This window comes from Wyeomyia smithii, chromosome 1 (assembly GCF_029784165.1).
Source record: "Wyeomyia smithii strain HCP4-BCI-WySm-NY-G18 chromosome 1, ASM2978416v1, whole genome shotgun sequence".
NCBI lineage: Eukaryota > Metazoa > Arthropoda > Insecta > Diptera > Culicidae > Wyeomyia > Wyeomyia smithii.
In genome coordinates, this window is record NC_073694.1 from 168,885,869 (window position 1) to 168,913,558 (window position 27,690).

Consider the following 27,690-nt stretch of genomic DNA (forward strand, 5'->3'; position numbering starts at 1 on the left):
CGAAAATTTTGACCACCACTGCTCTGTGCGTTTCACGTTTTTTTCTCTCTCATTTTGATTTTTTTTTTCGTTTTGGAACGGGGACTAAATCTTACCTAAAAATGTATGACGCTATCAAAAAAGGGGCTGCGCTCCAATGTATATCCGAAAACGAGACTCAAAAAATACTTTTTTTCTGTTTCAATTTTTTTCTCTCTCTCTCTCTTTTCCTTTTATCCTGGTTTCACCGAAAAATAGCGAGTTTCTGAAACTCTGGAGCTCACAGTCGTATATGTATAAAAGTTCTGTGTTTAGTTTTTTGTTTTGTTCTGATCACAAGACGCTTTTTTTATCTCAGTTCCTTATCCGGTTTTTTTTCTACTTGTTAATATCTTACAACATATCTGATTTTTTTTTGCTTCACAAAAGTAACGGCACAAAGCACTAGCGTTGATGACAGGAGACGGGGGGAGCAAACGGAAAAAACCTGGCGCAATCACGCACACGCACACACGCGCTTCGACCACACTCATAAATATTGCTTGCTAATCGTTCACTTTTGCATCTGAGCCTATATGTACAAGTTCGAGAAAAAAACTAACCTCCGTCGGTTCGGTGTCACCGCTTCTCCAAATGTGGGTGTATATGCGTTAGTGTATGTGTGTATAAGTAATAGTCGGTGCAAATGTCTGCCTACCAATATAAACTTCTAAAAGTGATTAATAATAGTTTTGTTGCTGTTTGTTTTGTTATTCTTTTTATTTTCTTTCAGTATGTGCCAGTCCTGTTCTTAAGCCTAGGAAGTTCCGCCCCCTCGCTGGAGCGGAGGGCGGAGAGCTAGAGTTATACCTGAATTAAATTGTTTGATTTTTTGCACACATTGCCGTACCGGCATTCTCGTCAGCCTGGCATTGGTTTAACGTCGCGATCTTCGTTTTTTTTTTCTCTCAGTTGGGAACATTTTGGGTTTAATTGTGATTGCATTTGTCGCGTTACGCAATTCCTAACCTCTTTCGAAACTCTGCCGCTTGACGCTCGGTTTCTGAGGTTGCTTGTAAGCTTACACACGAGAAAAACTAATTTTGTTTACACCTTAATTTTTTATGTTTTGCTTTGTCATGTGTCATATATAATTAACCATTAGTTTGGAACGAAAAGAGCCTTACAGATAAGCTTAATTTGCTTGATTTGTTACGTTTTAATAAAGTGAGATACCAATTCAGCTTACACTAAAGTCCTATAAAAACCTTCCACAGTCGCCTTCTTTTAAGCTTATTTATGTATACGTATAAGATGCGAGGGACCGCCTGGGGCCCTCGCAGGGAAAAGAACATCTACACAACACGGCAATATTCCGAATTAAACACTTTGCGAATATAAACGATCAACCGAAAAATATATTCATAAACATCAAAAATAATAAATTGAAAACTAAGAAAAAACCGAAAAATAATAAAAACGCAATGAACTAAATAACAAGATAATAATTGCTCTAATTGTTGATATTTAGATAACTGAGAAACTCGTCCGAGAATAGCTGCAGAGTGGAAGCAGCGGTGGCGGCAGCGGAATTCGCCGTCGAAACTCCAGTTGCAGTAGCACCACCACCACCACCGGCGGCGGGTGCCATTATGAGGCCACCTAAGCCACCGAAACTGGAGCTGGGACCTGCACCACCGGCCCCCACAGTGCCAGCCAATCGGAGAGATTTCAAAACATTTCCGGACGCGACCATCGACGATGGCGACGATGATGACGTCTGGCCAGCCGTGGCGGCAGCGTTCGGAGCCCAGAGGGAGCTAAGTTTGCTGCTGCCACTGGAGAAGGAGCAACCAATTTCGGCCGGTCGCAACAGCTGAGAATTGCTGGACTGGGCCGGAGTGTCACTCCAGACACTGCGGGAGGACGATACTTCCGGAATCATCCAGATTGAACCCAGCGAAGGAGTCGCCGAGTTGTCGGTTGTGTTCGTACCTGAATTTTCCCAAATACTTTGCGGGAAATTGGGAGATTGGGAGTGGGAAAACGACGGACTACTGGCCGACGGATTCCACGAGGATGAAGAGGAAGGATCTTTACTTGCGTACATACTGTTGCACGTTGATTCCGTCGTCGACGAAGACTTGGCTGCGGGCGATGGGCTCGGGGGTGGCTGACCCCAGAGTGACTTGTTGCCCCAGATGATGTTCTGCTGTTGCTGTTGTTGGTGGTTGGTGACAGTGGCCCGGCCACTGCCGCCGTTGGAGTCCCCACTTAGAGAAAGACCAGAATCGAAGCTACTGTTGCTGCTGGCGCTACTAGTGCTGCTCAGGTTGCGCAGCTCCTGGATGAATGAGTTCATAGCAGAGTCCTGGCTTGCGCTGGCCGCCACCGATGAGGCTGACGGGGAAGCGGAAGCGGTGCTGTTGCTTCGACTGCTACTGACGGAGGCGGTAAACTGAGGATCTACCACCTTGGGGGACTCCAACGGGGCCTCATGTTATGGCCACTGCTGGAACAGCTGCATCGGCTGTTTGGTATAGCAGTAAGCCAAAGGCTTCACGAAGTGCGTATCCTGAGAGTGACAGTACGGACAGGAAACACTGTGGCTGTAGTCACTGTAGAAGTTCAGCCGCTGGTGTGGATGCAGCAGTAATTTGAAGCAATTGTTGCACTGTACAAAAATCGGAACAAAGAAAGAAAATGATAAGTGATTGTGGAAACGTGAAGATACGGTGAGAGCTTACCTTCAATCGTTCGGTGCAGCAAGGCATTGCCGCAAAAATGTCGTACGAGTACATGGTTCCCAGCACCAGTGACGATCCGTCCCACTTTTGGGCGCAAAACCTGCAACGAAAAATATTGGTTAGAAGCTTCTCGTCTTCCTAATCTTCTAAAGCTGCCTCAAGCGGTCTTTAAAGTATAAACAGACACCTCAGTCAGTCTGCCCCGACGGGGAAATCATCAATCATGTCCAAGGTTACCTCAAAATTAAAGCAAGTTCTCCACAAAAAAGAACCCTTCACATGAATATTCAAATCGAGCGTCGGGCGATCGTACTCTAAACAAATTGACCGAAACAAGTAAGTATTTCCATGAAATTAATTAGAATGATAATCTACCGCACGATTCGTCTGTTCCTTTTTCCCTATTTTTTTCCATTCTCACAAAGCCCCCCCCCCCCAAAATTAATGACCACTTGAAACAGCTGTTTTTCCAGTCCTGCCTGCTCGAACAGCAAATAATTACCTGCATCGTACAACCCGGTTTGGCTCGACACCATCCAGACACGCCATGCAAACGGACGTCAGATATTGGGCACGATTTTCGTATTTCACCTGTGGAAAGAAAAGGACAGACACGGAGGGAAGGGAAAGAGTCAGTTATTAAATCATAAGCGATTTTACGAGCGTTTGATTTTGATACTCCCAGAAGGCGACTACCGGGCGCTAACCGCGTCGTCAGCTGATTTGCATAACGGTCGGGCGTTTGTGACATTTTTTTTGCTGCTACTGCTGCTGTTGGCGTAAAATATGAACGAAGAAACGTGGAACCAGGGGTTGACCAGGGTAGTCTTATTACACCGCTAATCTAAGTGCACAGAGGTTAGGCAGATTGGAGAGAGAGAGAGACAGACAGTTTTGAAGAGCGAGTGACAGGTAGCCTTCTTACAGAGCTAACGATATCATTAATTTTAGACCGCTAGCTTCTCTAAGACGGTAGCCACAACTTTGTCTTGTGGTGGTGGCGTTTACACAAGGGATATGGAAGTGAATTCGAGAAGATAAGAGTGGAGCAGAAAAATTTGCATTTTTCCTACTGCACGACCCGACGCTGGGATTGATGTAATTAGAGCAATATTTTATCCAAGTTTACTAATGACGTTTACTGAAGTTAAACTGACGAAGGCAGTGTCGGTGAGAGTCAAGGATTTTGGAGATAGTTTTGTTCAAGATTCTCGAGTTTTATTGTAACAAAAATAAAACAAAATAAACAAAACAAAATTATTTCAAATAACATGAAAATATAGGATAATCTAAAAAGTAGAATGGATGAATTATCCAAACAAATTGAACAAATTTGAAGTTGTTGAAGAAAAGCAGCAAATAATTTTGAATTAACAACGAAAGAAATAAACAGGACTTAAAACAAAAACAACGAAAATAAATTAAATTAATAACTGTGCAATCTATATATTAGTAAAGATATAATTAAATGTAATGAGAATAGGAAACTCAAATAAAGTTAACATCAACTATCTTTTTAAGGCGCAATTTGAACGATACAAAATATGCTGTTCTAGATTTGAAAAAAAAAACAAAATTGTGACAGCATAAATAACCAAAGTTAGTTGGAATAAACCAACATTCAATGATGTAAACTAGAGAAAATGACACACCTAGTTTTGATAGACCTATATTTACATGTAACTGAGATGAAAAAGTATACAAAATAAGAAAAAAGATCAAGTAACATTCACACAAAAATTAAGAGTTTACTGAATGGTTTAGTTGATTCCTAAAACTTGATTCCTAAACCTTGATTCCTAAAACTCTTTAATCCAATAATTTTTAAATGCCAGAATCCTAAGGTCCTTGATTCATAAAGTCTCGAAATCCCTCAACCCTAAATTCGTAAAGCTCGTTAATCTTAAAATCTTTAAATCCTAAAATCTTATAATTCTAGAGAAACATTTCAAAAGGTCCTATTTGCTTTGATCGATCACTTTCATTCAATCGCCACAAGTTATTGAACACCTTTTATGACACATCATTTGCACAGGTTGATAGCGCAGGCATCACTCTAGCCTTCTGAACGAAAACCACGCTTGGGAGAGTTACTAAAGCTGAACCATTACCAAAATGAAAAGACCCTCCGGGAAAACAATAACAGCAGATAGGACCTTTCGAAATGTTTAGCTAGAATTACAAAACCCCTTACTTCACAATTCTTGGGTCCTAAAATTCTTATTTTCTGAAAAAATCCTGAAATACTGAAACCTAAAATTTTGAAGAGCTAAAATCATAAAATCCCAATGTTCTAAAATTTTAAATTTTAAATTCATTAAATCCTTTGAAGGTTGGTACTGTACAACGTTTCGTCACTGAGCAGTGACATTTGCAGGGGAAAATTGATCAGTGGCGAAACGTCGGACAGTATAAAACACGTACATAACATTTTAACAGTCGAGTTACGAATGACTAAGAGCTAAAGTGACTATAATTAAATAAACAATAAAATAAATTTTATCAGTCGAAAACTCAGCACCATTCAATCCTTAAATCCCAAAATCGAAAATAAAATAATTAAATCCTGAAATGCTGAAATCTCAAAGTCCCGAAAGCCTCAATTTCTTAAATTCAATAATTTAAAAAACCAGAATCCTAAGTTCCCAAAACCCTCAATTCACAAAATCCAAGATCCCAAATTCTAAAAGGATTTTAGTCCGTTACTCCTGCAATTCTCGAATCCTAAGGTTTGAAAATCCTTAAGTTCTTCAATATACTGCAGTATCCCAAGATCTTATAAATCTCAAATTCTCGGATCCCACAATTCTAAACCCAGCCCTTGAAATTTACAATTCGTGAGTCGTAATACCCTAGAATCCTGAATTTTTTGAATCCCTCAATCATCAATAATTTTTACATCACAATCCCTTAAGTCCCCCTATCAAAAATCCATAAATCATGAAATCATATTATCCTAATGAAGCCTTATTTTGCACGATCTTTTTACACAGATTTTTACACGCCTTTTTTGCACGGTCGCAATAACACGGTTATTTTGCACGATTTCTCGGAATAACAGGATTATTTTTATCCACGGGATCTTATTTTGCACAGTTTTTCGCTATAACAAGTATTTTGTACGTGAACGAATAGATACAACTTAAAATTGATCAAATAATACAATTCTCCAAATCATTATTTTACTTTTTTAACAATACTGCACCGAGCTAAAATAATATCAATAGAATGATGAAAAAATAATAAAGTGTAAATAATAAGAAAAATTAATGAAATGATTTAAAATGCTTAAATTAGACAAAATGAATGAAAGAAGATTGAAAAATAGTAGAAATTCAATAAGCGGGATAATGACTAAAATATAAGTACAATAAACTCAAATAGAATTATATATAAAAAGAATATGCAAAAATTAAACAGTGAAGCGAAATAAAAGAGAAATAAAAAAGAGCAAAATGGAAACAAAAAATTAAACAAAAAAAATAATAAAATAAAACAACACGTAAATATTCAAAATCAAACAGAAGTCACAGAAAATAGAGTAAAATATACAAAAATTAAAATGCATAATATAAAGTGAATTACATTAAAACCACCAAAACATTATTGAACCAAATCGCTCCGATTAATAAATATAATAAATTTAAATTTAATAAATTAAAAATAAAAATTAACTGATTAAATATTGGTTAAACATAGAAAAAACATGTCAAAAATATAAAAAAACAACAGAATAGGGCAAAAATCATCAAACTGGACAAAAAGCAAAGGAAATTATAACTATAAAAAATAACAACATAAATTAAAAACACAATATAAAATGGCTACGATTGTCGGTCAACAATGTTCATTACTTAAAAAATAAGCAAAGAATGCAATTAAATAAAATAAGTTAAAATTACCCTAAACGAAAGAATGCAACTTAGAACAAATTTGAATAATACAATTTTTCATAATAAAACTTGAAAACATATTGAGTTTTTTTGAACCAAGTAATTCGAACTAAGATACAGTTGAAGTAAAGAAAGATCAATTAAATGAATGAAAAAAAGATTAAAGAGTTACAATACAAAAATACAAAAGAAATTAATAGATACAAAATGTTTAAAAAGCTCAAAAAAAATAAGAGAAGATAGACATAAGGATAATAAAAATTAAATGAGCGAGATGAGAAATTTGAAATAAATTGAATAATACAAAATTATAAAATATACAAACTTAAATAGTGAAGGTAAATTGATGGAAATAAAAAATATCACAATTAATTGAAAAGTTAAGCAGTAACGATGGAAGAAAATAAGCAAAAAAGACAAAATAAATCAAATACTTATAAAAATAAATCTCTTGAGTCAAAATAACATATTCAGAAGTGAACAGAGGACGCAAAAAATAGATTAAAAGATACAAAAATAAACACAATCAATACAAAAAGAATAATATAAAGAAAATATTTCTATTAAAAACAACAAAAACACAATTTCAAATCGCTCCGATGAAAGCTAAAATAAAATAAAATTCAAATTCACTGAATACAGCTCCGATTAACCTTCAACAATTTAGTTTAAGAACATAATTCAAACTAAGTGAGATAAAGTTGAAGCATAACAAAGCAAAATCAATTGAATGGATGGAAAAGAGAAGGCAATACGAAAAAAATTATGAGATAAATAATGTTCAAAATCGACAAAATAAATGAGAGATAAATAAATTAGTTTGAAATTCAAGAGACCTAAATGTTACAAACGATATGACAAAAGCAATCTTAATAAGTGAAGATAAACTAAAGAATAATAAAAAATAGAAAAATTAGGTCGAAAAGCTAAGCAATAATGATTGAAAAAAAAAATAAAAATATGTCTCTTGAGACGTAATAAAATATTCAGAATTAAAAAAAAGACGCAAAACATAGAATAAAAGATATAAAATAAACATAAATAAACAAAAACTAACTGAATAAATAATGAAAGATGTAACTAAACAAATGAATAAGTTAAAATGAACAAAAAATGAGCAGCATAAAACAAGTGAAATTATTACTAATAATACTAATTCATAACAAAATTTTATCTGTACTGAGATGAAATATATAATACAAAATAAGAGGAAGTTGGAACAAAACGTAGCAAGCATACCAAATTCAAACCACAAAGTTAAGCAATAATAAATGAAGAAAATGAAAAAAAAAAAAACAGTTATAAAAATGATTATTTTCAGTCGTGATAAAATATCCAATCGAACAGAGGACCCAAAATATCGGATAAAAAATGCAGAACAAACCCAAACAATAGAATTAAAGATGCAAAAACAATAAACACAGTAAGTATAAAAATACTAATATACAGTAAATAAAATTAAATAAAACAAAAGAAATTCGTTAGGATAAAAGCTCAAATAAAATAAAAATTTAAATTAACTAAAGAAGTAATAACAAATGTATATAAAAAAAATGATTGATTTAAATGAACTGAAAAAAAATAAATTAAATAACATAGAACAAGTGAATTTATTACAATTATTAATAACAAAATGGCAATCAATACAATTCAATTATTCATAATATAATTTTATCTGTACTGAGATGAACTTTATAATACAAAATGAGGTGAAATTGGAGACAAACGTAGCATACATCTTAAATTCAAGTATTATTTAAAATAACATGAATAAAGCTTGCAAAATGGATAAAAGGACAAGAAAGTGAGGACACAATAACAATCACAAAATCAAAAGAAACTGAATGCAACAAAATGAATGAGAGAAGATTAATAAAATATAACAAAGATCAAATGAGCGTGATTAAATTATAAAATATGGAAACTCAAATAGCGAAGATGATTAATAAAAAACAACAAAATTATATCAAAAAGAATTGAGCAAAATTAAGTCTAAAAGGTTGAAGAAAATATGAAAATTAGAAAAAGCAAATATAAAATTGAATCGTTCAAGTCAAATAAAATATGCAGAATTAAACAGAGAACGCAAAAAGTAAACTAAAGATACAAAAAGAATCACAAACACATTACAATCAATAATATAAAGTGAATAAAATTAATAAAAAAATAACATCAAAGCACTCGGATGAACACTAAAATACAATAAAATTAACCAATTAAACAATAATAAATGTAGTTAAAAATGAATAAGTAAAAATGAAAATATTTGACAAGATAAGTGAAAATAGATACCAAAACAAACACAAAAAAATATAAAAATACTAAAAAGTAAATAAAATAAATACAATCAAAACCGCAATATCAAAACGCTCCGATGAACGTGAAAGAAAAATAAGAAATAAAATAAGATAAATAATTAACACTAAATGTAATTGAAAAAATGAATGATTAAGCTGAAGAGAACTAAAAAATGATACTATTTCAAATGAAATTAATACAATTATTTATAACAAATATAGAACTTATAAATTGTACTGAGATGAAATATATAATATAAAAAAAGACGAAGTTGAAGCAACACGTAGCATACATACAAAATACAAATATTTTATTTGAAAAACTGGACAAAGCTTGCTATAAACATGATAAAGGATAAGAAATGTGAACAGACAACATATCAAACATCAGACATCAATCAGGGATTTCATATAAATTGAAACTTATTGGAACAAAATGTTGAATGTCAATGAAAAAAATGGAAGGGGATAGACAAATGAATGAAAATATAAAAGAGATATAAACACCATAGAACACAATTTTATAGAACAATAAAATTATGATATTACATGGAATGGAATATTGAGAAAATTGAAGGATTACAATATCATCATGGAATTAAACAGTATTATTCAAACAGAATGAAAGAAACAAAGAAATTAAATAAAAACATAACGGCTCCCAAATATATGTATCACACTGGTACAAAGTTTATTTTTGGTTCATGGGGAAACCCCTTCATAAATATAAATTTTAAGAGGAAAATGTTCAATTCAGTAATAAAAAGGACAGTGAAAGTGCCTTCGAAAGGCAATCCAAATTATAAATAACAATAATAATGCGATACTTTTCAACACTCATTTGCATGCAGGTTACAGACGTCATAACTTGCATACAAAGTTCTATGGAAGATATTCCTTTTTTAGGTGTTATTCATTTTTAAAAATTCACTACAAATCGGAGGAATGTGGACTTAATATTCGAGCCAATCTTCTGAATATACAACAGAACAAATGCTGTAAAATGTGAATAGAAAACTAACCGAATAATTGATGCAACATAACAACAAAGAGACAAACTAAAAAAACAGGAGAGTATGAATAAATAAAAAGCAGCAAAAATGAAGCAAAATTAAAATTTAAAAAATGTTTATTGACCAGAAAATATAATATAATATAATATAATATAATATAATATTATATAATATAATATAATATAATATAATATAATATAATATAATATAATATAATATAATATAATATAATATAATATAATATAATATAATATAATATAATATAATATAATATAATATAATATAATATAATATAATATAATATAATATAATATAATATAATATAATATAATATAATATAATATAATATAATATAACGATATGATATAGGTAAAAACATAACAAAACGTAAGCAAAGCAAAACGAGGAACAGAAAAAAGTGAAGAATAAAATCAAATGCAATTATATCAAATGATTGTAGTGAAAAATAAACTGGTATCGTACACAGGACAGAGTTGAATTTCGATTTATTTCCAGGACATTTTTTTCCTAAATTTAGAATCATTCCCACCAACAGGTTATGGGCCCAAATAGATGTTCGGAGTCCCAACTTGAGATGTTATCAATCGAACAAACATTCACGGTTTACAACCCACAACCAAGAAATGGTTGCAATAACGGAAAAATCAACCCCTGCTTGTGCCTCCCGCAACCTGACTGAGATCAATAATCTAACCATTCGTCAAAAAAAAAATAGTACATCCTTTAATCCTTTCAACATTTCACACGCTCGCCGCCGCCGCATTATAATCGCCCCAGACGGGGTTTTCATCGTCTCATTTCCGATTTTCCGCGCTTCGTCTCGCCTCGTGCCCTGCCTGTCTTCTGTCTGACTGGGCGGACCACCAGACCAGACGGTCATAAAAACGGCCTTTGTGTGGGGGCTCCAGCCTTCTCTCGTTCGATTTGTGCTGGCCAACTGGCAGCCCCAGACGTGTCTGCATGAAATCTAGGTCAACAACGACGTTTACACTGGGGGGCTGTTAAATTTAAACGTCCGCGGTGGCCGTGGGGATGGTGGGAAAGTTCAATGTTCGCATGGAAGTAGGCTCACAGCCGGCTGGACGGCCGCCCGTCGCGGGAAAGTAATCTAGCGAGGATCAATATTGGATGATGATGACGATGATGAGGAAAGCGGAACAAACGGAAAGTGAAATTGTGTTGTTTTTTTTTTCGAGGTTTTGCTGATGACAGGCGGGTAGTTTGACAGCTGACTGCGGTTGCCTAGACGGTTGTGTGTGTGTGAAAGATAGAAACTGAAAGGCGATGATGGATGGGGCAAATAAGTTGCAGGCATTCTGGGACGAGAGAGAAAGGACGATGAATTATGGCAGGTTATTCTTCAACCGCGTCATCGTCATCACCATCAGCGTCATTGTAGGATGAGCGTTGGCGGTGGTCAGCAGTCCCGGACGATTAATCGTGTGCTTCCTGGCAAGTCGTTAACCTTCACTGGGAGGGGGCAACAAAGCGTCGGAACTCACCTCGATGCAACCCTTGGCATGCTGCTTCGGGCTGAGGAAGAACGTTCCGTCCACCAGGGGGTAACGATCAAAGACTAGCATCGGTTCCTCGCAGAGTACACACGCCACCCGGCTCTTGTGCTGAGCTGCCAGCGAGGACAGGATGAACAGACGCGTCTCGTCGTTTCCGTGGTTGCCTTCGTCCTCAATCTGGAAGTGTAAAGAGGGAAAGAAAATAAAGAACACTGATTAGTCCGTCGTTGCCGTTATCGTGTAAGTGCGCGCCTGTGGAATGCCAATACTCTGCTGGCAGCAAATAATATTTTTATCATGCATCGAAGGACACAAAAAATTTCATTAGTTCAGTATAATACGGTGCCGGTGGACAGAGAGGGCGGGGATAAATATTCGAAACAAGTGTATACATTTTCAGCTGGTGCCGTATTTGACGCTTCTGCAGGATAGATTGGACATCGGAGCCATGTCTGTCGGCTGCAATCGTCATTCGATGTGGAACCGTACGAAACTTTGTTCCTTTCTAGCGACGGAATCAAACCACAGTCTGGGCTGTGGGAGTCGGATGGACAACAGGTGGGAAGAAAGATATATTGAATGCTGCCGTACGTGTGAGTTTCGCATCTATATCCTGTGAAAATATTTGTTATGGATATTAAAACCCAAATTGGAAATAGATGAAAATTTAATCATACCTTCGTGTCAGGTATTAGTCTTTGCCGTGTCAGTGCTACAAACGATCGCAGTCGTGAGCTCTGATGTGGGTTCGGCCCCTGTCTGACATTTGCCGCTATGTTCAGAAAGGACGATACCACCCAGAAATAATGACCGTTGGTCGGTTCATGAAGTGTCAGTAAAATTTTAATTCCTCAGCCAGGACTTTAAAAAATTTTAACATTCGACCTCGTTGTCGGTTCTTCACACTGTAAAATATTCCACTCGTGATAAAGAGCTCACTTTTGCTGAAGATGGAATACTCTCTCCGTAATTGGATAGTAAAGAAGTCGAAATCACAAAACATGAGGAAGGTGAAAGCTCACCTAATCCATACGGCGCTAGATCAAATCCGTTTTACCAGGATCATACTTTGTAAGTTAGCTAGCTAGCGAGTGGGCGGTTAGGATGCGATAAAGTAGCAGAGAGACAGAGATGGGAAAAACTTCCGAGTGACTCTGCATTTCCGCTTTCTTTGTGGCACACGGCGACGTGGTTCATCGTACCTCTGCAATAATACAGGAGAAGAACCCATTGATGGAAAAGCCAAACTCAAGATGCTACGTAATAGGATTGTGCTTCGGTGTCTGTGTGAATGTGTATAAACTTTGAATAAGCGCTAGTTTGAGCACTATTCAGCTTTACAGTTGAAGGAAAATAAGCATCTCAAGAGTGTGCTCAGGTGCACACGATTCTGGGAAGCAAAAAGATACATTGTGTATCTTTTTTCTTCTACCTATCATGAGCGCTAGTGTAACGAACAGGAAATTTAATTCAAATGTGTAAGCTGCTCGGGCAAAAGATATCACTTCTGGAATAGGAGGTGCCTTTGGCCGTTTTTCCCGCGGGAGCAAATCTGCACCGGCAATGCCGTCAGTCGGTCCGATTGTAGTTGGCAGAGCATAAACGAGCTAATTTCCCTGTTTTGCTCTGTTCGCTCGCCCTAAAAAGCAACCGTTTTGTGCTATGAGTACGAAATTAAACGATTTCGGAATCTGATTACGGTTCAACCTCACCCGCCAGGCGTTTCCTTCGTGAGGAGCAAAAATGCAGAAGGTAAACACCTTCCAACGTGAATGCTATTTGCTGCTATTCAAATGAAGCTCGAGAACTGTCTGGGCGGAAGAAAAAGTATAAATATTATTTTAAATTCTTGTCGAGCGCATTAAGCACCTGATCTTTGCCGGTGCGGAAAATCAAGTCCCTTTTGCTGCCACCTCCAACAAGCACGAAGGTGTAAATATTAAGAGCAGTCATTTCGGAATGTTTTAAGCTCGCTCTATGCATTTTTAACAAGATTGCAACAGCCATGCCAGGGCATTCTGGCACTGCTGCTGTGGGAGGCTTAAGATAAAATCAGCCAGCAAAGCTAGTCGGAGAAGACATTCCTTGGCTTTTCCTTTGGGCCCCGGGCACCGAAAGTGAGCGGCCAAGGCGAAGTGGAAAAACCAGTGGAATAATTTCTTTTTAAACAGTTTCTGCACCACCTACCGCCCACCATTGACTCCCTTCGAACCCGGGGTGGATTCTTCTTCACAGCGAGTCGAGTCAAAAAACTCGTTACAAAAATAAATCATGACCAATATTTACACATATTTCAGTTGTGAAACAGAAAACGGTCAGGTTTCTGGAAAATATGAACACACAGCAAGAAAAATATGAGTAAAACGCCCTGTGACAGAGTATGCTAAGTTATGTGGCTCGATTTTGGGTCGAATAGAATGAAAAAATAAACTGACAGCATTTGTCGAAAATGACAGCATTGTTTGAATGAGTAGTTTTTTCGAAGGAAATATGTTTGCAGCTCGTTTGAAGGTCTTTTTTTTCATTTCAACTGACAGCATTCTAGTCTGCTCATTACCGGGGCATTTCGCGTTCGCTTCTCGTTTGTTTAGTATTTTTCCGCTAATATTTATTTTTAACTGGAGAATACTCGACTTATCCACATGATTTTATAAAATTTTGACGTAATTTTCTGAGAGGGTGTATCAATTTCACTAGGCGGATATTCGAAAAACTGTATCTCAAAAACTAAAATGTTGTTTATAGACGAGTTGTAGAAAATTGATTTCTAGACTTGGGGGAACCATACGCTGAAAAAAATTTGTGAGGTTCTCAGCCTGCGGCTGGTTCGCCTCACGAATGAAAATTTTAAACTTGCGACGAAATAGCACATTTTAATTTCAATCATGTAAAATTGATGTCATTTGAAAACTTTAAAATTTGTCACAAGATGGAATAAAAGAGGCCGTCCGCATTCCACGTATACAAAAAACTCATCATTTTAGATCTCGATCACGTGGGCATTTCTTTGCAATGAAAAATTGATTGAATATTAAAAACGTCAGCAAAAGAATAGTAAAATAGCTCCAAATTCAGTCCAAAACCATCTAGAACAGAAAAGTCATAGATGTAAAGAATCCCATCAAAATTCAGCTTGAAAGGACTGAGAAACACACCAAAAGATTAGAAAAGGTAAAAGAAGAAATTGATTCTAATAAAAGAGAGACTAGAGACAAAAATAATTTTAAATGTTGCTTAAAATTAAAAAAAAAGTTCAGTTGTTGATCTCATATTAGTTGATGTAAAAAAATTTCAAACCAATGAAGAAATCCAAATACTTGATTATCAAATATATTCACAAGCTATGCTTTGCATGACTTCAAAAAGGAAGTAAAAACAATGCTTCAATTTCAGTTCAACAAGTTCTCCAAGTAATTGAGCATCAGGAAAAGGCCGAAAGCTGCTATCAAAAATGTATTCCAAAAACTTTTAAACGTCTTTTGAAGGTAGAAAGAAGATATGCAAAATATATGCAGGAAAACATCTCTAAAATCTAGAAGAAATCTAAAAGAAAATGACCTTGAATATAACTCTTTTGATGTCTAAAAACTTTCCTCGAATCGGTTCAAGCTTTTTCGGAAAATATAGCACAAGAAAATGAAAAAAAAAACTTTTTAAAGACAGTTAAAACCAAAAACAGATTTTCAAAATCCTATTTTTACGTCTACTGACACAAATCGATACTTTGCAGTTTTATGTTATTTATGGCAAACGGAATTAAATACAAATTGATTTTATCTCACAGAGACCTGTTTCAAATTTTACAAAAAATCTGGTGATTATAACTGCCGTGTTGATTTTGAGCAGTCAAAATTTTATGGTAGACGGTTAGTGTTAACTGATGGCGCCTGTGCAAAGTACGTGATTGGTTCATTGTTCGTGGAAATTCGACCTCGCATCTTTTCATCAATTTTCAGAACTGAGGAATGTAGTAATAATGACAACTGGCAGCTAACAAAATTGTTCATCACTTTATCTAGATCTGTTGATTATCGTAATCCATCATGTGATCAACAATTATCATTGGATATCTTTCAAATAGAGCAACAAGATGAAGTCCTTCGTCAAAAGTCATGAGTTTTCGAAAACATATAAAAATCGAACAGAATCAAAAGTTTTCTTCTCAGATTTCAGCATTTTTAAAGCGTATTCGCTTGAAATTCATGTTGCTTGACGCAAAACAGGAAGCATTCGAGAAAAACATGAATTAGACGCTTTGTGACAGGGTCAGCCATGTTTTAGGCTCAAATTTGACCCGAATCGATCGAAAAATCAACTGACAGCATTTTGATCGAAACTGACAGCATAGTCAATTTTTGTTGAAATAAGTTAGTTTTTCAACAAAAAATCGTATCAAGCTTGTTTAAAGATCATATTCTTAATTTTAACTGACAGCACTATATTCTAACCCTATAAAACGAAGCCTTTAACCGCACCATTTCATTCGTTTAGCAACCCGCAACACGCAGGGACCTTCTTACATGAGTAACGAATGTTACACGGCAGCAAATTTATGGTAATTCTCATCGGTGTAAAAGTATAGTTGCGGAAAATTAAAAGCGATGTTTTTCACGGCTTCGGTCGAACCTGGCAGAGTGGTGCACAAGAGGGAACGGTGGTCTCGTATTTATGATTATTGCCAATTCTGGGGCACAATTCGGCGACGGATCGCGCGTGTCGTGTTGAACTTCTTAACCCCTCACTTCCTCCTCCCACAGAGAAAAAAAAAAACCAGCACACAACAGAGTGACAAAATTTGGCTTCGAACGGCAAATCGTTGGAGGCTGAAAGCGGTCCGGAAAACGTGACTTTCCAAATTAAATTAAAATATTTACGTAAAGGGTGTACAACGCTGGGACGCTGGTCGATGTGCACTTTCGGTGCTCATCAGGTACTGGCCAGAGCGGCGGTGGCAAGCGTGGGTGGCATGGTTTCACAACTCCACGCGAAGCGAAGAACGAAGACGAAGCAGGACCAAAAGGGTTGCTGCGCTGTGTGTTAGCATGTATTTGCATACAATTGAACCGAGACTGCTTGTCACGTGACGACCCCCGCTGATGGTTGAAATTTCAAAATTTCGGAGAAATTTTGCCGGCTGGCTCGTCTCGGTACAAAACGGTGGACAACTTTCCAAAACTGCTTCGCATAATGACAGGAAAGGGCCCAGAGGGCGGAGGGAAGAGGCTCCAGCGCCCGGTCGGCACTTTTGAAAAGGGTTTAATTTTTATGGGCCGACCCATTTGCACGTCGTTCTGGAGGCGAAATTACATGTGATTTTCGGGGGAGTGTATGACATGCTGTGTAATTGCTGTGGGTTGCCTCCTGCATGTCGGAGCGATTGTTACTATTGTCTTTTTCATGAGGTCGTTCTGGTTTGTTCGTTATCTGGTCCAGACGGCGCGACGGTTGAAAACAATGGCCAGCAGCTCAGGGTTTGGGTTTATTTTCTCTGCATTGTTGCTCGGTATGTGTGTGTGTCTATTAGGAAAGGAATGTTATCAACGCGTTTGTTTGTATAACGATGTCAAATGGGACTACAAACCGAAGACGACGACAGTTGCATTCTAGACTCAATTTCAGACAAAATTGAATTCGCAATAGAACGATATAATTGCGAAGCATTAGACAACGAAACTTTTGCATTGTTTACATTTTTTTTTCTTAAAAATAATATGAGAACTGAATTAAAATTAAGCGAAACGTTACTTTAAAAATACATCCAAGTGCAATGATGTAAAACCGCGCTGAAACGCCGGATTCAACACGTTCCGCAAACACCAGCTTGAAGCAGTACTTGATGGTCCTTCGTGATGGTGCAGTGCAGTGAGTTGAATTGATTTTATTGAACAATTTTCCACCCGCTCAAAGCTCAAAGCACTGAACAGACAGGGTGAAAATCTCAGCCCAAGCAACTTGAAAAGGGCTGGCAGTGAACTTCCCACATGCGGGAGATAGTAGTTTCCATGCACAGTTTCTTCGTTGCCTCCTCCGGGGAGCTTCCGAGCGTCGACATCAGTCCTGGTGTTTGAGGATACTTTGTAGCAACTTCACCGGAAAGAAGGATGATAATAATACTCCTTGCACTGTCCCACTCCATCCCATCGCAGCCGCTCATGACAGGCGAAACTAGACTCAATCTTGTTCCGCTGCAGAAGAGCAACTTGTTCCCGTAACTACTATCAATGATGGTGATTTTTATGGTGAATAACATATTCATTTTCTGCGCGGGATGCTGCTGCTGTTCCTCCGTTGTGGTTCCGCGTACCAAGCGACTGACAAGTCATTCAGTGCCCAAAGTTGTTCACACAATGGGACATTGAGTTTCAGTGCTAGAACGCGAGAGCGCATTTCGATGCGTGTTTCGCTCCTCGTTGTTTGAAATTCCTGCCATTTTTCTTCTGACACCCACCTGAGAAGCGAACGGATTATTCTCCGATTGTCGAAAACAGGAATTCGAGAGGGTGCTTAGGGGAAAGAAATTCGAATCTCAACGCGATAGCGTGATGGATCAATTTAAAGGTAACTTTTGAAGGTTTGAATTCTTTCTAGAATGGTTCATTGTTTGACCCAGAAAAAAATAAACGAACGCGCGATAAATCGATAAATAACATGTAGACAGGCTGACGCTGTCCTCGCGTCCGGGTCAGGTCAGGTCCTGCTAGGAAAAGAAACTGTCAGCTGTATTGCGTGTCGCTGGCTAATATTCCGAGAGGATAAGCAGTGACCCAACGCTATTCGTTTGGTGTAATATTCTACTGGCGACGGCACGAAGCAATCGTGCTGGCATGCCATCGAAATTACATTAATGTCGGCAAGAAACAAGCCATCAGTGGACGTTTGTCTGTGTGTCCGTTTGCACGAAAGGATCAGCGATGTTCTCGTAAAGGGTTGTCTTCGTCAGAATTTGAGATCCATTCCGTGTAGAAGAATTAAATTTCACGTCATTTCATTTTAAGTTGGGTTGTTTTACGCTTCTGACAAAAGTAGCTTTTGAATTTATCATGTAAAAATACGTATCTTAGAAATTCTTCTGCGGGGGTGTAAAATGATAGCCTCAACCGAAAAAAGGGACACGGTCGACAAAGCATTATACTTAGATAACCGGGAATGCACTCTTTGCACTATAAAAGAGCTTGTTTCTACTTAAATCAATCATTTTACTATCCGATGTTGCGACGGTCGGTAAGTATTTAGGAGCATCGGTAGTGGCTGACTTTCCGAGTCTGCTTTCGGCACACATAAATATTTTTTTAACGAATGATGGAACTGACGCCCGCTTCACTTGGTTAATCTCTGCCTTAAGCCCTCCACTGTGTTGTCGGGATATCACGGAATTTAACAACAACAATATCGCATGCTAGCCTGGGGGGCTAATGCGGTCTCGATCATCTAGATTAGTTGAGAGAATTCGTTATCGATATTGTTTTCGGCACATTTTGCATGTTGTAGGATAAGTACAACGATACATCGTGCCCCAGTGCTAAGTCGAGAAAATTTCCAGCTCGAAAAGATCCTCGACCTGATCGGGAATCGAACCCGATATCACAACCGTGTGGGAGAGCTAGCCGACCGACATCGCTAACCACAGAACCACGGGGACCAATTTAACAACAAATCGTCTTTTTTTAGGACAACCTAACACATGATTGAAAATTGAATATTTTTCCTCATCACTACGACCAGAAACATCGACCTTTTGTGATATCGCCCGGTAGTTTGCTGTATTCCGTACTTCTATTATAAACAATATCACTATTGAGAGTATGTAACATGATTATTATAATTCAAACAAAAGACGAGAGCTGAAACAGGGTGTCGAAAAGCTGGAAAGATCTGGAAAATCAGAGAATGTCAGGAAATTCATTTTTTGATCAGGGAAATCAAGGATAATCAAGAAAACTGAAAAACAATCCGGGAAAAAAAGCTAGGAGCCTAGGTAGCTTTCGTATCAGGAAAGCACAACTTTCTTTTGGTGCTCATGACAATCACTCAGTAGTTCGAAGCTGTTTTGTTTTGTTTCTCATCCTCGAGTCTGCGTTGCCCCGCCTACGTTGCAAAAATCTACGCTCAACTCGATACAAAAGACTGCGAGTGAAAAATTCAATTTCATTCTTGTTCTTAACACGATAGCAAATAGAGCCCTTATAACTGTTGGAGATACACGGTGTATAACAGGCGTAGTGAAATATGTTGAACAAGAGTTTAAGTCAATATATAGATTTGTTCTACGTCACCATTCCGTACAACCTCTAGGGCTGTATACCTTGTAGTATTTCACTAGTTGCCAATATAAAATACGATTCATTGCGTTTTGCATCTAGCGAAACCGGTAGAGACAAAACTTGACAAAAAGATGGAATTAGTTACAAAACGGATAAGGCGTCTTACAACACTCACTGAAGTTTTCGCCTCTAACTTTTTGCTGATCGGCTCCTAAAAAAATTTGCCTTACGATATTCGGCACTGTTGTTATTTTAAAATTTATGTATATTTTTGATTGTTTTAATTTTTTACATTTTTGACATCGGTAATATTTGACGAATTTTTCGCCAAATGGATGAGCAGCTTTTACTAAACTAAGCAGCTACTTTATTTTTCAAAAATTTATCTAGAGCAACATTGGAAAAAGGCTGAAGTTTTAGAACCGGTTTTTACATCGATATATCTAAATGATATAAGAGATAGAAAAGAGTTGTCAAGGGTTGATTTTAAGGAAATAATCTGAATTTTCATTTAAAAATGTTGAAGAATGAAAAGGACAAGAAAGATACAGATTATATTGGTGCGTGTGTGAAAGCTCCATCGGTCCTCTACCACTAATCGCCAACATAAAATACCACTCATCGCGACTGGCGTCTAGCGAAACTGGTAGAGACAAACCTTGACAAAAAGGTGGAACCAGTTACAAAACGTGTGTGTTCACTTACAACATCTCTTTGAAATAACACTTTTTGTGTTATATCAGAGTCTGCTTACGGCTCAAACACTTTATCCATTTATTAGTGAATGGTAAAACGGTGAAACTCTGCATTGTATTGGCAACAACACAAGCACGCTTGTTCCTAGCAGTCAAAATCTCTGCGGGACAAGCATCGAGCACCGACTGCCTGTTAGATAGAAGCAAGAGCTGCATTTAAAAACAAATACACAGTATAAATAGAATCAAAAATGTTTGTTCCAGACTCTGCTATTTTCAGGACGATTTCGCTTGGAATTGATGTTGTGCAATAGAAAACGGGGCAGTTTCAAGCAAAACATGATTTAAATGCTCTGTGATGTGGTTGTCTGTGTTTAAAGCTTAACTTTGAGTCCAGCCGATTGAAAAACCAACTGACAGCATTTTTATCGAAACTGGCAGCATAGGCAATTTTTTGTTGAAATGAGTTAGATTTCGACGGAGAATCGTTTCCAGCTTATTTAGAGATTGTATTTCCGACTTAAACTGACAGCATTTTATTTTGACCCTATAAACCAGAGCGTAAACCGCACTATTTCATTCGTTTATCAATCACGCACCACGAAGGATCTTCACACATGAGTAACATGAGTGAGTAGTGGATGGTGTAACGATGAAACTTTACCTTGTATTGGCAACAACACAAGCATTTCGGGTCCTGACAATCAAAATCTCTGCCAGTCGTCTAATTCAAGCTTGCAAACAGTTTTACTCTGTATTGTCAGATTACCTCAGTTTCACTGTTGGAGTAGCACAGAGGTGCGACCCAATTTTGATTTGAACAACAAACTGTCCTTTTCAGAACAACCAAATAATTATTGAGGATTAAACCTTTTCTCAAGAGGTTTAGTACTAGAATTGCAGAGAATGTTCTACTATTGTGCACGCACTCTGACTGTTCAAACTTGTTTTCATTTATATTTTTCATAGTTTTTCTTTACATTTTTGCCATCGGTAACATTTGACCGATTTCGCGCCAGCTCTTTCAAACAAAAAAATTGTTCAATTAGATTTTTAAGATAGATCGCAGACCGACGTCCAAGACGAATTCCAAAATTGTGTAACGCTTTATAGTACTAGCAATACGTAACCAGATAGCGCCACCAGCGACACCAGCCTAGTTCTCATTAGAAATTTACACAGAATTTTCGATCAATGTTGTTCTTCCTTGAAAGTCTGTCTGTGGATAGACTATTTAGTTTGTCTAAAACTCTTCTGAACATTTTAACTTTTGACGTAGAATTACGTCTCACGACAAAATTTTGAACTAATGGTTTGCATTGAAATAGAGCAGTTCCACAAAAAACGTCCCAGTTTTAATATTCTTTTGAATTTCAATTTTTTATTTGACTGAAACTTTGCATAGACGTTTTTATAGGCAAAAGATGCCGTTTTGTGCTATTAGTTTAATTTTTTAGAACACGACTTATTTTTAAGAAGCTATTGAGAAATATTATTTTGGGAAGGTTTTGTTGATTACAAATATTTTCGAGGCCAAACGGTTTATTTGATCGGTGTGACGTCTTCGACCAAGTTGTAGATAATAATTTTGTCTTTCCGGAAACAACATACACTCTAAGAAAAAATTGTTTCTTTTTCGAAAAAAAGTTAGAAGGAAAAATAAAAATTATTCATCTAAAAAAGCTCATTTTTTATATAAAAACTACAAAAGATTACCTAAACAATGCAATCGGTCCGATCATGAAAAAATCAGGGGAAAAAAGTTATGATTTTCCGAAAAACATATTATTTTTTTTCATAGGGTACATTTTCTTATGGAAGGACAAAATTATTATCTACAACTTTGTCGAAGATACTACGCCGTTTTGCCTGTCAAAATATTTTAATTTCCCCATAGAGTGCTTTAATGTGAATTAAAAATATTTCTGAGGTCAAAACGGTTTGAATTATTGGCATAGTGTCTTCAGCAAAGTTGTAGATATCAATTTTGTCCTTCCAAAAAATGTCGCCCGAAAAAAATAATTGATTTTTTTTACGAAATATCATATTTTTTTTCTTGATTTCTCCATGATCGGACCGATTGCATTGTTAAGGTATTCTTTTGTAATTTTTATAAAAAAAACAGAGATTTTAAAAAAATGACCTTTTAGATAATTAATTTCAAATTTTCTTTTAACTTTTTTTTTTAAAATAGTTTTTCCTCAGAGTGTATGATATTTTCGGAAAGACAAAGTTACTATTTACAACTTGGCCAAAGACGTCACACCGATCAAATTAACCGTTTTGGCCCTAAAAATATTTGTAATCATCAATACCTTCCCAAAATAGCATTTTTCAATAGTTTCTCAAAATGAGTCGTGTTCCAAAAAAATCATCCAATAGCACAAAATGGCATCTTTAGCCTATAGAAACGTCTATGCAAAGTTTCAGCCAAATTAAAGATGGTCGATGAAATTGGTTGCCCGTTTTTTTTTTGTGGAATTGCTCAAGAGCGTCACGAAAATTGTCCAATTTCAGATGCTTATAACTCAATCGGTTCCTAACGAATCTCTTTCATTCTTGTAACAATCGATTGGAAAATTAGTAAAGCGTTCACCAAAATGAGAAAAATTGCGACTTTACAATGCTAACTGTTGGAAAATGTAGAGCCTTGCTTTTTTTCACAACATTTATTTGACAAGAGCCTTGCTTTGAACGCAGATTTCGATCAATCGGAACTGAAAACGAGGTCGAACATCATACAAAATGGGTATTTTCGAAACCGGGATGATATCCAGAAGGCCAGAAATTGACCTCAGATGCCATTTTGAATTCCAAGATGGTGACTTCTAGTCTCTAGTCTCTGGAAAATACCTTAGCAACAATGTTGGTTTTATCAAAGTTTTATAGCGCCCAACACAGGCAAAACAGTGCTATAAAACTTTAATAAAACCAGTTTCGTTTCTTGGGTAGTGACAGAAGTGACAGAAAACTACCTAATATGGATATTTCCGGAATCGTGATGGCGCCCAGAGATTAGTGATGGAAATGAAGAGATTACGATCTGTTTAACATTTGATCTTGAACTGTACAGATCATGAACTGTACACATTATGAATGAATATCAATTCTCTAATTCCGTTTCCAAAGCTGCAAAATCGTAATCGAAATTATTTTAACCCTAGAAAATTAATTTTAGAGTCATAGTGTCTTCAGCCAAGTTGTGCCATTATTAATTCTTCATGCTATAGAAATTGCAATTTTGTAAATAATCCACCTTAAGGTGAGAAATGAATTTTACTCTTCTCATTTTTGCATGAAAACATCAACTTTGTTCGACAAAGTCGTGGCACATTTTATAAGAAACAACATTGCCGAAGACATCATACTTCTATCGACCTATTTAAATGGAATTTTGTTTTCTATGGAATACCCCTTAAAATATTTGTTTATAATATAACTTTTAATAGTGGTTTTGTACAGTTTTTTAATGTTCTACAATGTTGTTTGCTATAACAAAACACAGAATTTCATCAAAGAAAGTTTATTTTTATCTCTTATATTTCTCAAGTTATTGAAAATTTTGATTCAAGTAATGCATTAATTAACTAATAATTAACTAAAATCCGTGAATATCTGCAAAAGAACCATTTCTAAATGAGAGTTTGGATCAAACATCATTCAATCCAGATACAGGCTTTTGCCTCTTTTAGTTGATATCTGTTAGTTGGTTAATGCATTATTTCAATGAAAATCTTCAATAACTCAAGATATACAAGAGATAGAAATAAACTTTTTTCGGTAGAATTGTGTGTTTTGCTATAGCAAACAACATTGTAGAATACAATAAAACTGTAGAAAATCACTATAAAAAGTTATATTGAGAACATTGATTTTGTTTAAGATACAATCAGATTTTTTTTACGCGGGGGATACGTACCTCGTAAAAAAACCGCGTAAAAAACGCGTTAATTCGAGAATCCGCGTAAAAAAACCGCGTTAATTCAAAAATCCGCGTAAAAGAGACACGTTTTTTTTTAAATCCGCGTAAAGTAGTCCAGCAAGCAGAGCTTTAGAAAAAACCCGAGACGCTCTAGAACCAGTATTTAAAATTGTCCTCTTTGATGGTCATTCCGGATCTTTCGGTGAGCGGAGAGTATTTTTTGGACTAAGTCTTTTACTAAATAGACACTTAAACGTTTCTGGATCCAAACCCACGTTAATTCGGAAATTCGTGAAAATTTTTTTTGAATTAGCGCGGTATCGCGTAAAAAAACCGCGTAATTAAAAAATCCGCGTTTATTCAAAAATCCGCGTAAAAAAACCTCGTAAAAAAACCGCGTATAAAAAAACCGCGTAAAAAAACTTGACTGTATATCGGCTTTATTTTGTTTTTAAGCGTTTGATACTGATCAATTTTTGCCACAAGCTGGTTCTCCATACTGTAAACTCTCGTCCGCTATTCACTGCCGACAGTTCCACTAAATCTACCAACAACTGAACAACGTCACAGCGCCAAATTCAACCCCAGCAGCTCGAAAGCTTCGAACTCCATCCGCTGCCGCCATTGCACGTCCGAGACAGTTGATTTGCCATTCAAACCAATGAATTCCGTCACAAGCCGGGTTCCCGCGGTTGTAAACTTTACCCCCGAAATCCTTTTCCCCTCCGGTCGACCTCGTCGTCGGAGGTTGGCTTCGCGCGCGTCTTGTCACAAAAAGTTCATAAATATATTTAACTTTATCCTCATGAGCTCGAGCATGAGCCTGACGGCTGCGGCGAAGAAGTGCACACCCACCAAAATTCGATTGAGCGCTACGATAATCTGCCGTGCCACGTTGGGGAACCTTTCCTCGCATAAAATTTCAACAAGGACTTGTCCCCACCCGGCTTCGGTTTCTTTGTTCCCAGGCTCGCCGCGCCGTTGCCCCACGCAAAGATGAACGATGAGGTGCTATAAAATAACTTTGTTACTTTTTATGTTTTTGTTTTTAAAACACTTGGTCTTTTTTGCGCTCAGGATTCGGCGAGAGTGTGCTGCTACTGCTGCCTGGTTCTGACAGCCATCGCTCCGGGTGTAGGACAGAGCAGACAGAGTACGATCCGGACCCGACAGAGCACGTAGCCGGATTCCGGGCACGCACTTTCCGAAAGCAGTGTTTTAACAGGCCGCAGTAACTTAGAAGTGGCTTGAGGATTTCGCGAAGAGGATTCACAAGCGTGCGAAAACGATTTATGAAAATTCGTACTTCGTTTCGGTGGCTGTGGTTGAGTTCGGTGCAGCGTTAACCGCAGGATGAAATTCGTCGACAGCCGCTACACTGTTGTTAACTCGGATGTTGTTAACCTCTGGCCTGCTTTTTTTTTCAGTGCCCTCTGTTAGTTGTTTATCTACAATGTATAACTTTAAGGCGACGTGTTTTTGGCCACCCAATTTGACTGAAACTTCACTAGAACACACATTCGCGATGGAGTGTGGTTACAAAACTACTTGAATCGTAAAGTTTCCTAGTGACAAAAATGGACTTTCCAGAACCTAAATCCAATTACCGTCCAAAGATCCGGAACAAAGAAACGAGAACAAAGAAGCGAGCAGTTTCCCTTGTTTGTTTCTCCTTTTCCCAGGGGGTATTAATTTCGGTTTTATTCGAGTTGAAAACATATTTTTCTGGGCGCTGCTGCTTCTAGTAACAGTATTGTGCAGTTTCGTTCGCTGTGGTGATCCTGAGCGTTGCACTTACATCGGGTGCCAAAAGTAGAAACATTTCCTGCATAGCCAGACAGAACTGTGTACGGTAAAAGGAAAAGAAAATCATGAACGTAAAATTTGACCAGTCGGCAAAAAACTGCATTGTCAGCTGGAATTGGCTGCGCAAAGGCTGTGTTTTTTTTTTCGTTTCGAAAATAGCGGAAGAAAATGAACAATTTTCATGACCGCAAACTGAAGTTGGGACCGACAACAATCCGTCGAAGCCTCTCGCTCGTGAACTTGAGCGGTGAAGAGAAAAAAGGCTCCCTGAGGGCTGGGCCGCAATTAGAGCGATTTTTAATTGACATTTTATGGTAGCGGCGTGTGTCTGTATTGACGTTGGCGGTGACTTTTTTTTCTATATCACAGTTGCTCATACCAGCAGGAGGTTGTTGACACTCGCCAGTAGTGCCACCGCTATATCGATATTTGATTTCTGTAAATTCCCTGGTAATAATCATAAGCATTTATTGGTACTGAATTAAGGTCGTTATGAAGCGCAGGGTTGCGTGCGATGGGTGCTGCACGATTTTCAGTAGTCCATAGTGGAGTGAAGCCTTCGCCTGTTATATTGCGCAAGACTGTGGAAATACGGCAAAATTAATGTCGCGTTTTTCCCAGTTTAACTGCATTGTACAACAGTTTGAGAAATGATTATTCTATTTTCGGTTGATGATGCCAAAAATGATATGAAATTTAATTTCGCCGTACGAAAATATAGAGTTTAGCTAAGGCGGAATTAAAAAAAACTATATATGTGAATGAACTAAACTTTGTAAAAAGCAGACTATGGATACGAAAAATACAGAAAGTAAGCCCAATCCTTTGTTCAGTGATTTCCCACTAATTCGTAGTTTAGAGTTTATCACAAAAATAGATAGATTACTAGATTTTTTTTGTAAGATTTGGACCACTACGACCATTGTATTGATCTTTTGTGGTATAGATATAGATTACTAGATTAGGATGCTTGAAATGCGTTCAATTGATTGTCCACAGTATTTTATCTAGCTGATTTCGTGCTCAAAATTGAAAGCGTAATAATATTTGATTTTAGTGATATGCTTTATTTGGAAAAGTTTCTCTATAGAGGAATATATGCACCTTTTAAATGGACGATTTAGTAATTAAGTAAAGAAAAAAAAATATTTTTTTCGGGACTGCAACAGTTCTAAATTTTGATTAGAGCACTGAAAATGACTTTGAATAACAATCGAAATATGCTCATTGAATAAAATTAATTGTTTTACTTTAGATGGTCGCAACGAAACTTTCATGACGCTCATTGACTTCAACGAAGATTGTAATCAAAAAATGAATAACAATATAACTACAATATTTTATTTCTTTTTTCATTCTTCGGGCATTCAAAGTATCAACAGCGTTGCAATGATATTGATAATGACAGTACCATTCATTATATGAAAACATCTATATCTTGGATCTACAATGTCTCAATGGTCGGAAAATTAAGATTTGCGGCCCAAATTATTTTTATTTGGTGTCAAATTTCCGGTTTGCTACTGTTGTCATTTGAGAAAAGTGTTTAAATGACAATAGGCT

General features: G+C 36.7%; 2 protein-coding genes across 2 annotated transcripts in view; both read right to left on the reverse strand.

The window, feature by feature from the left end:
• Positions 1-1,471: 1,471 nt before the first annotated feature.
• Positions 1,472-2,320, reverse strand: LOC129717353 (putative lysozyme-like protein). Its single transcript, XM_055667228.1, has one exon. The coding sequence runs from the start codon at positions 2,318-2,320 to the stop codon at positions 1,472-1,474; it is 849 nt and encodes a 282-aa protein (XP_055523203.1).
• LOC129719003 (headcase protein-like) overlaps positions 1,994-27,690 on the reverse strand; it is a 130,079-nt gene continuing 104,382 nt past the window's right edge. Inside the window, exons 2-5 of the mRNA XM_055670305.1 lie at positions 11,432-11,620; positions 3,208-3,296; positions 2,706-2,805; positions 1,994-2,632 (exon numbers count right to left, since the gene is read on the reverse strand). Coding sequence (XP_055526280.1) covers positions 2,459-2,632; positions 2,706-2,805; positions 3,208-3,296; positions 11,432-11,620 — 552 coding nt within the window. The 3' untranslated portion in view covers positions 1,994-2,458. The remainder of the gene's footprint in view (positions 2,633-2,705; positions 2,806-3,207; positions 3,297-11,431; positions 11,621-27,690) is intronic.

Coding starts and splice junctions, on each gene's coding strand:
- LOC129717353 (XM_055667228.1), bottom strand. CDS start 2,320: ATGAACTCATTCATCCAGGAGCTGCGCAACCTGAGCAGCACTAGTAGC.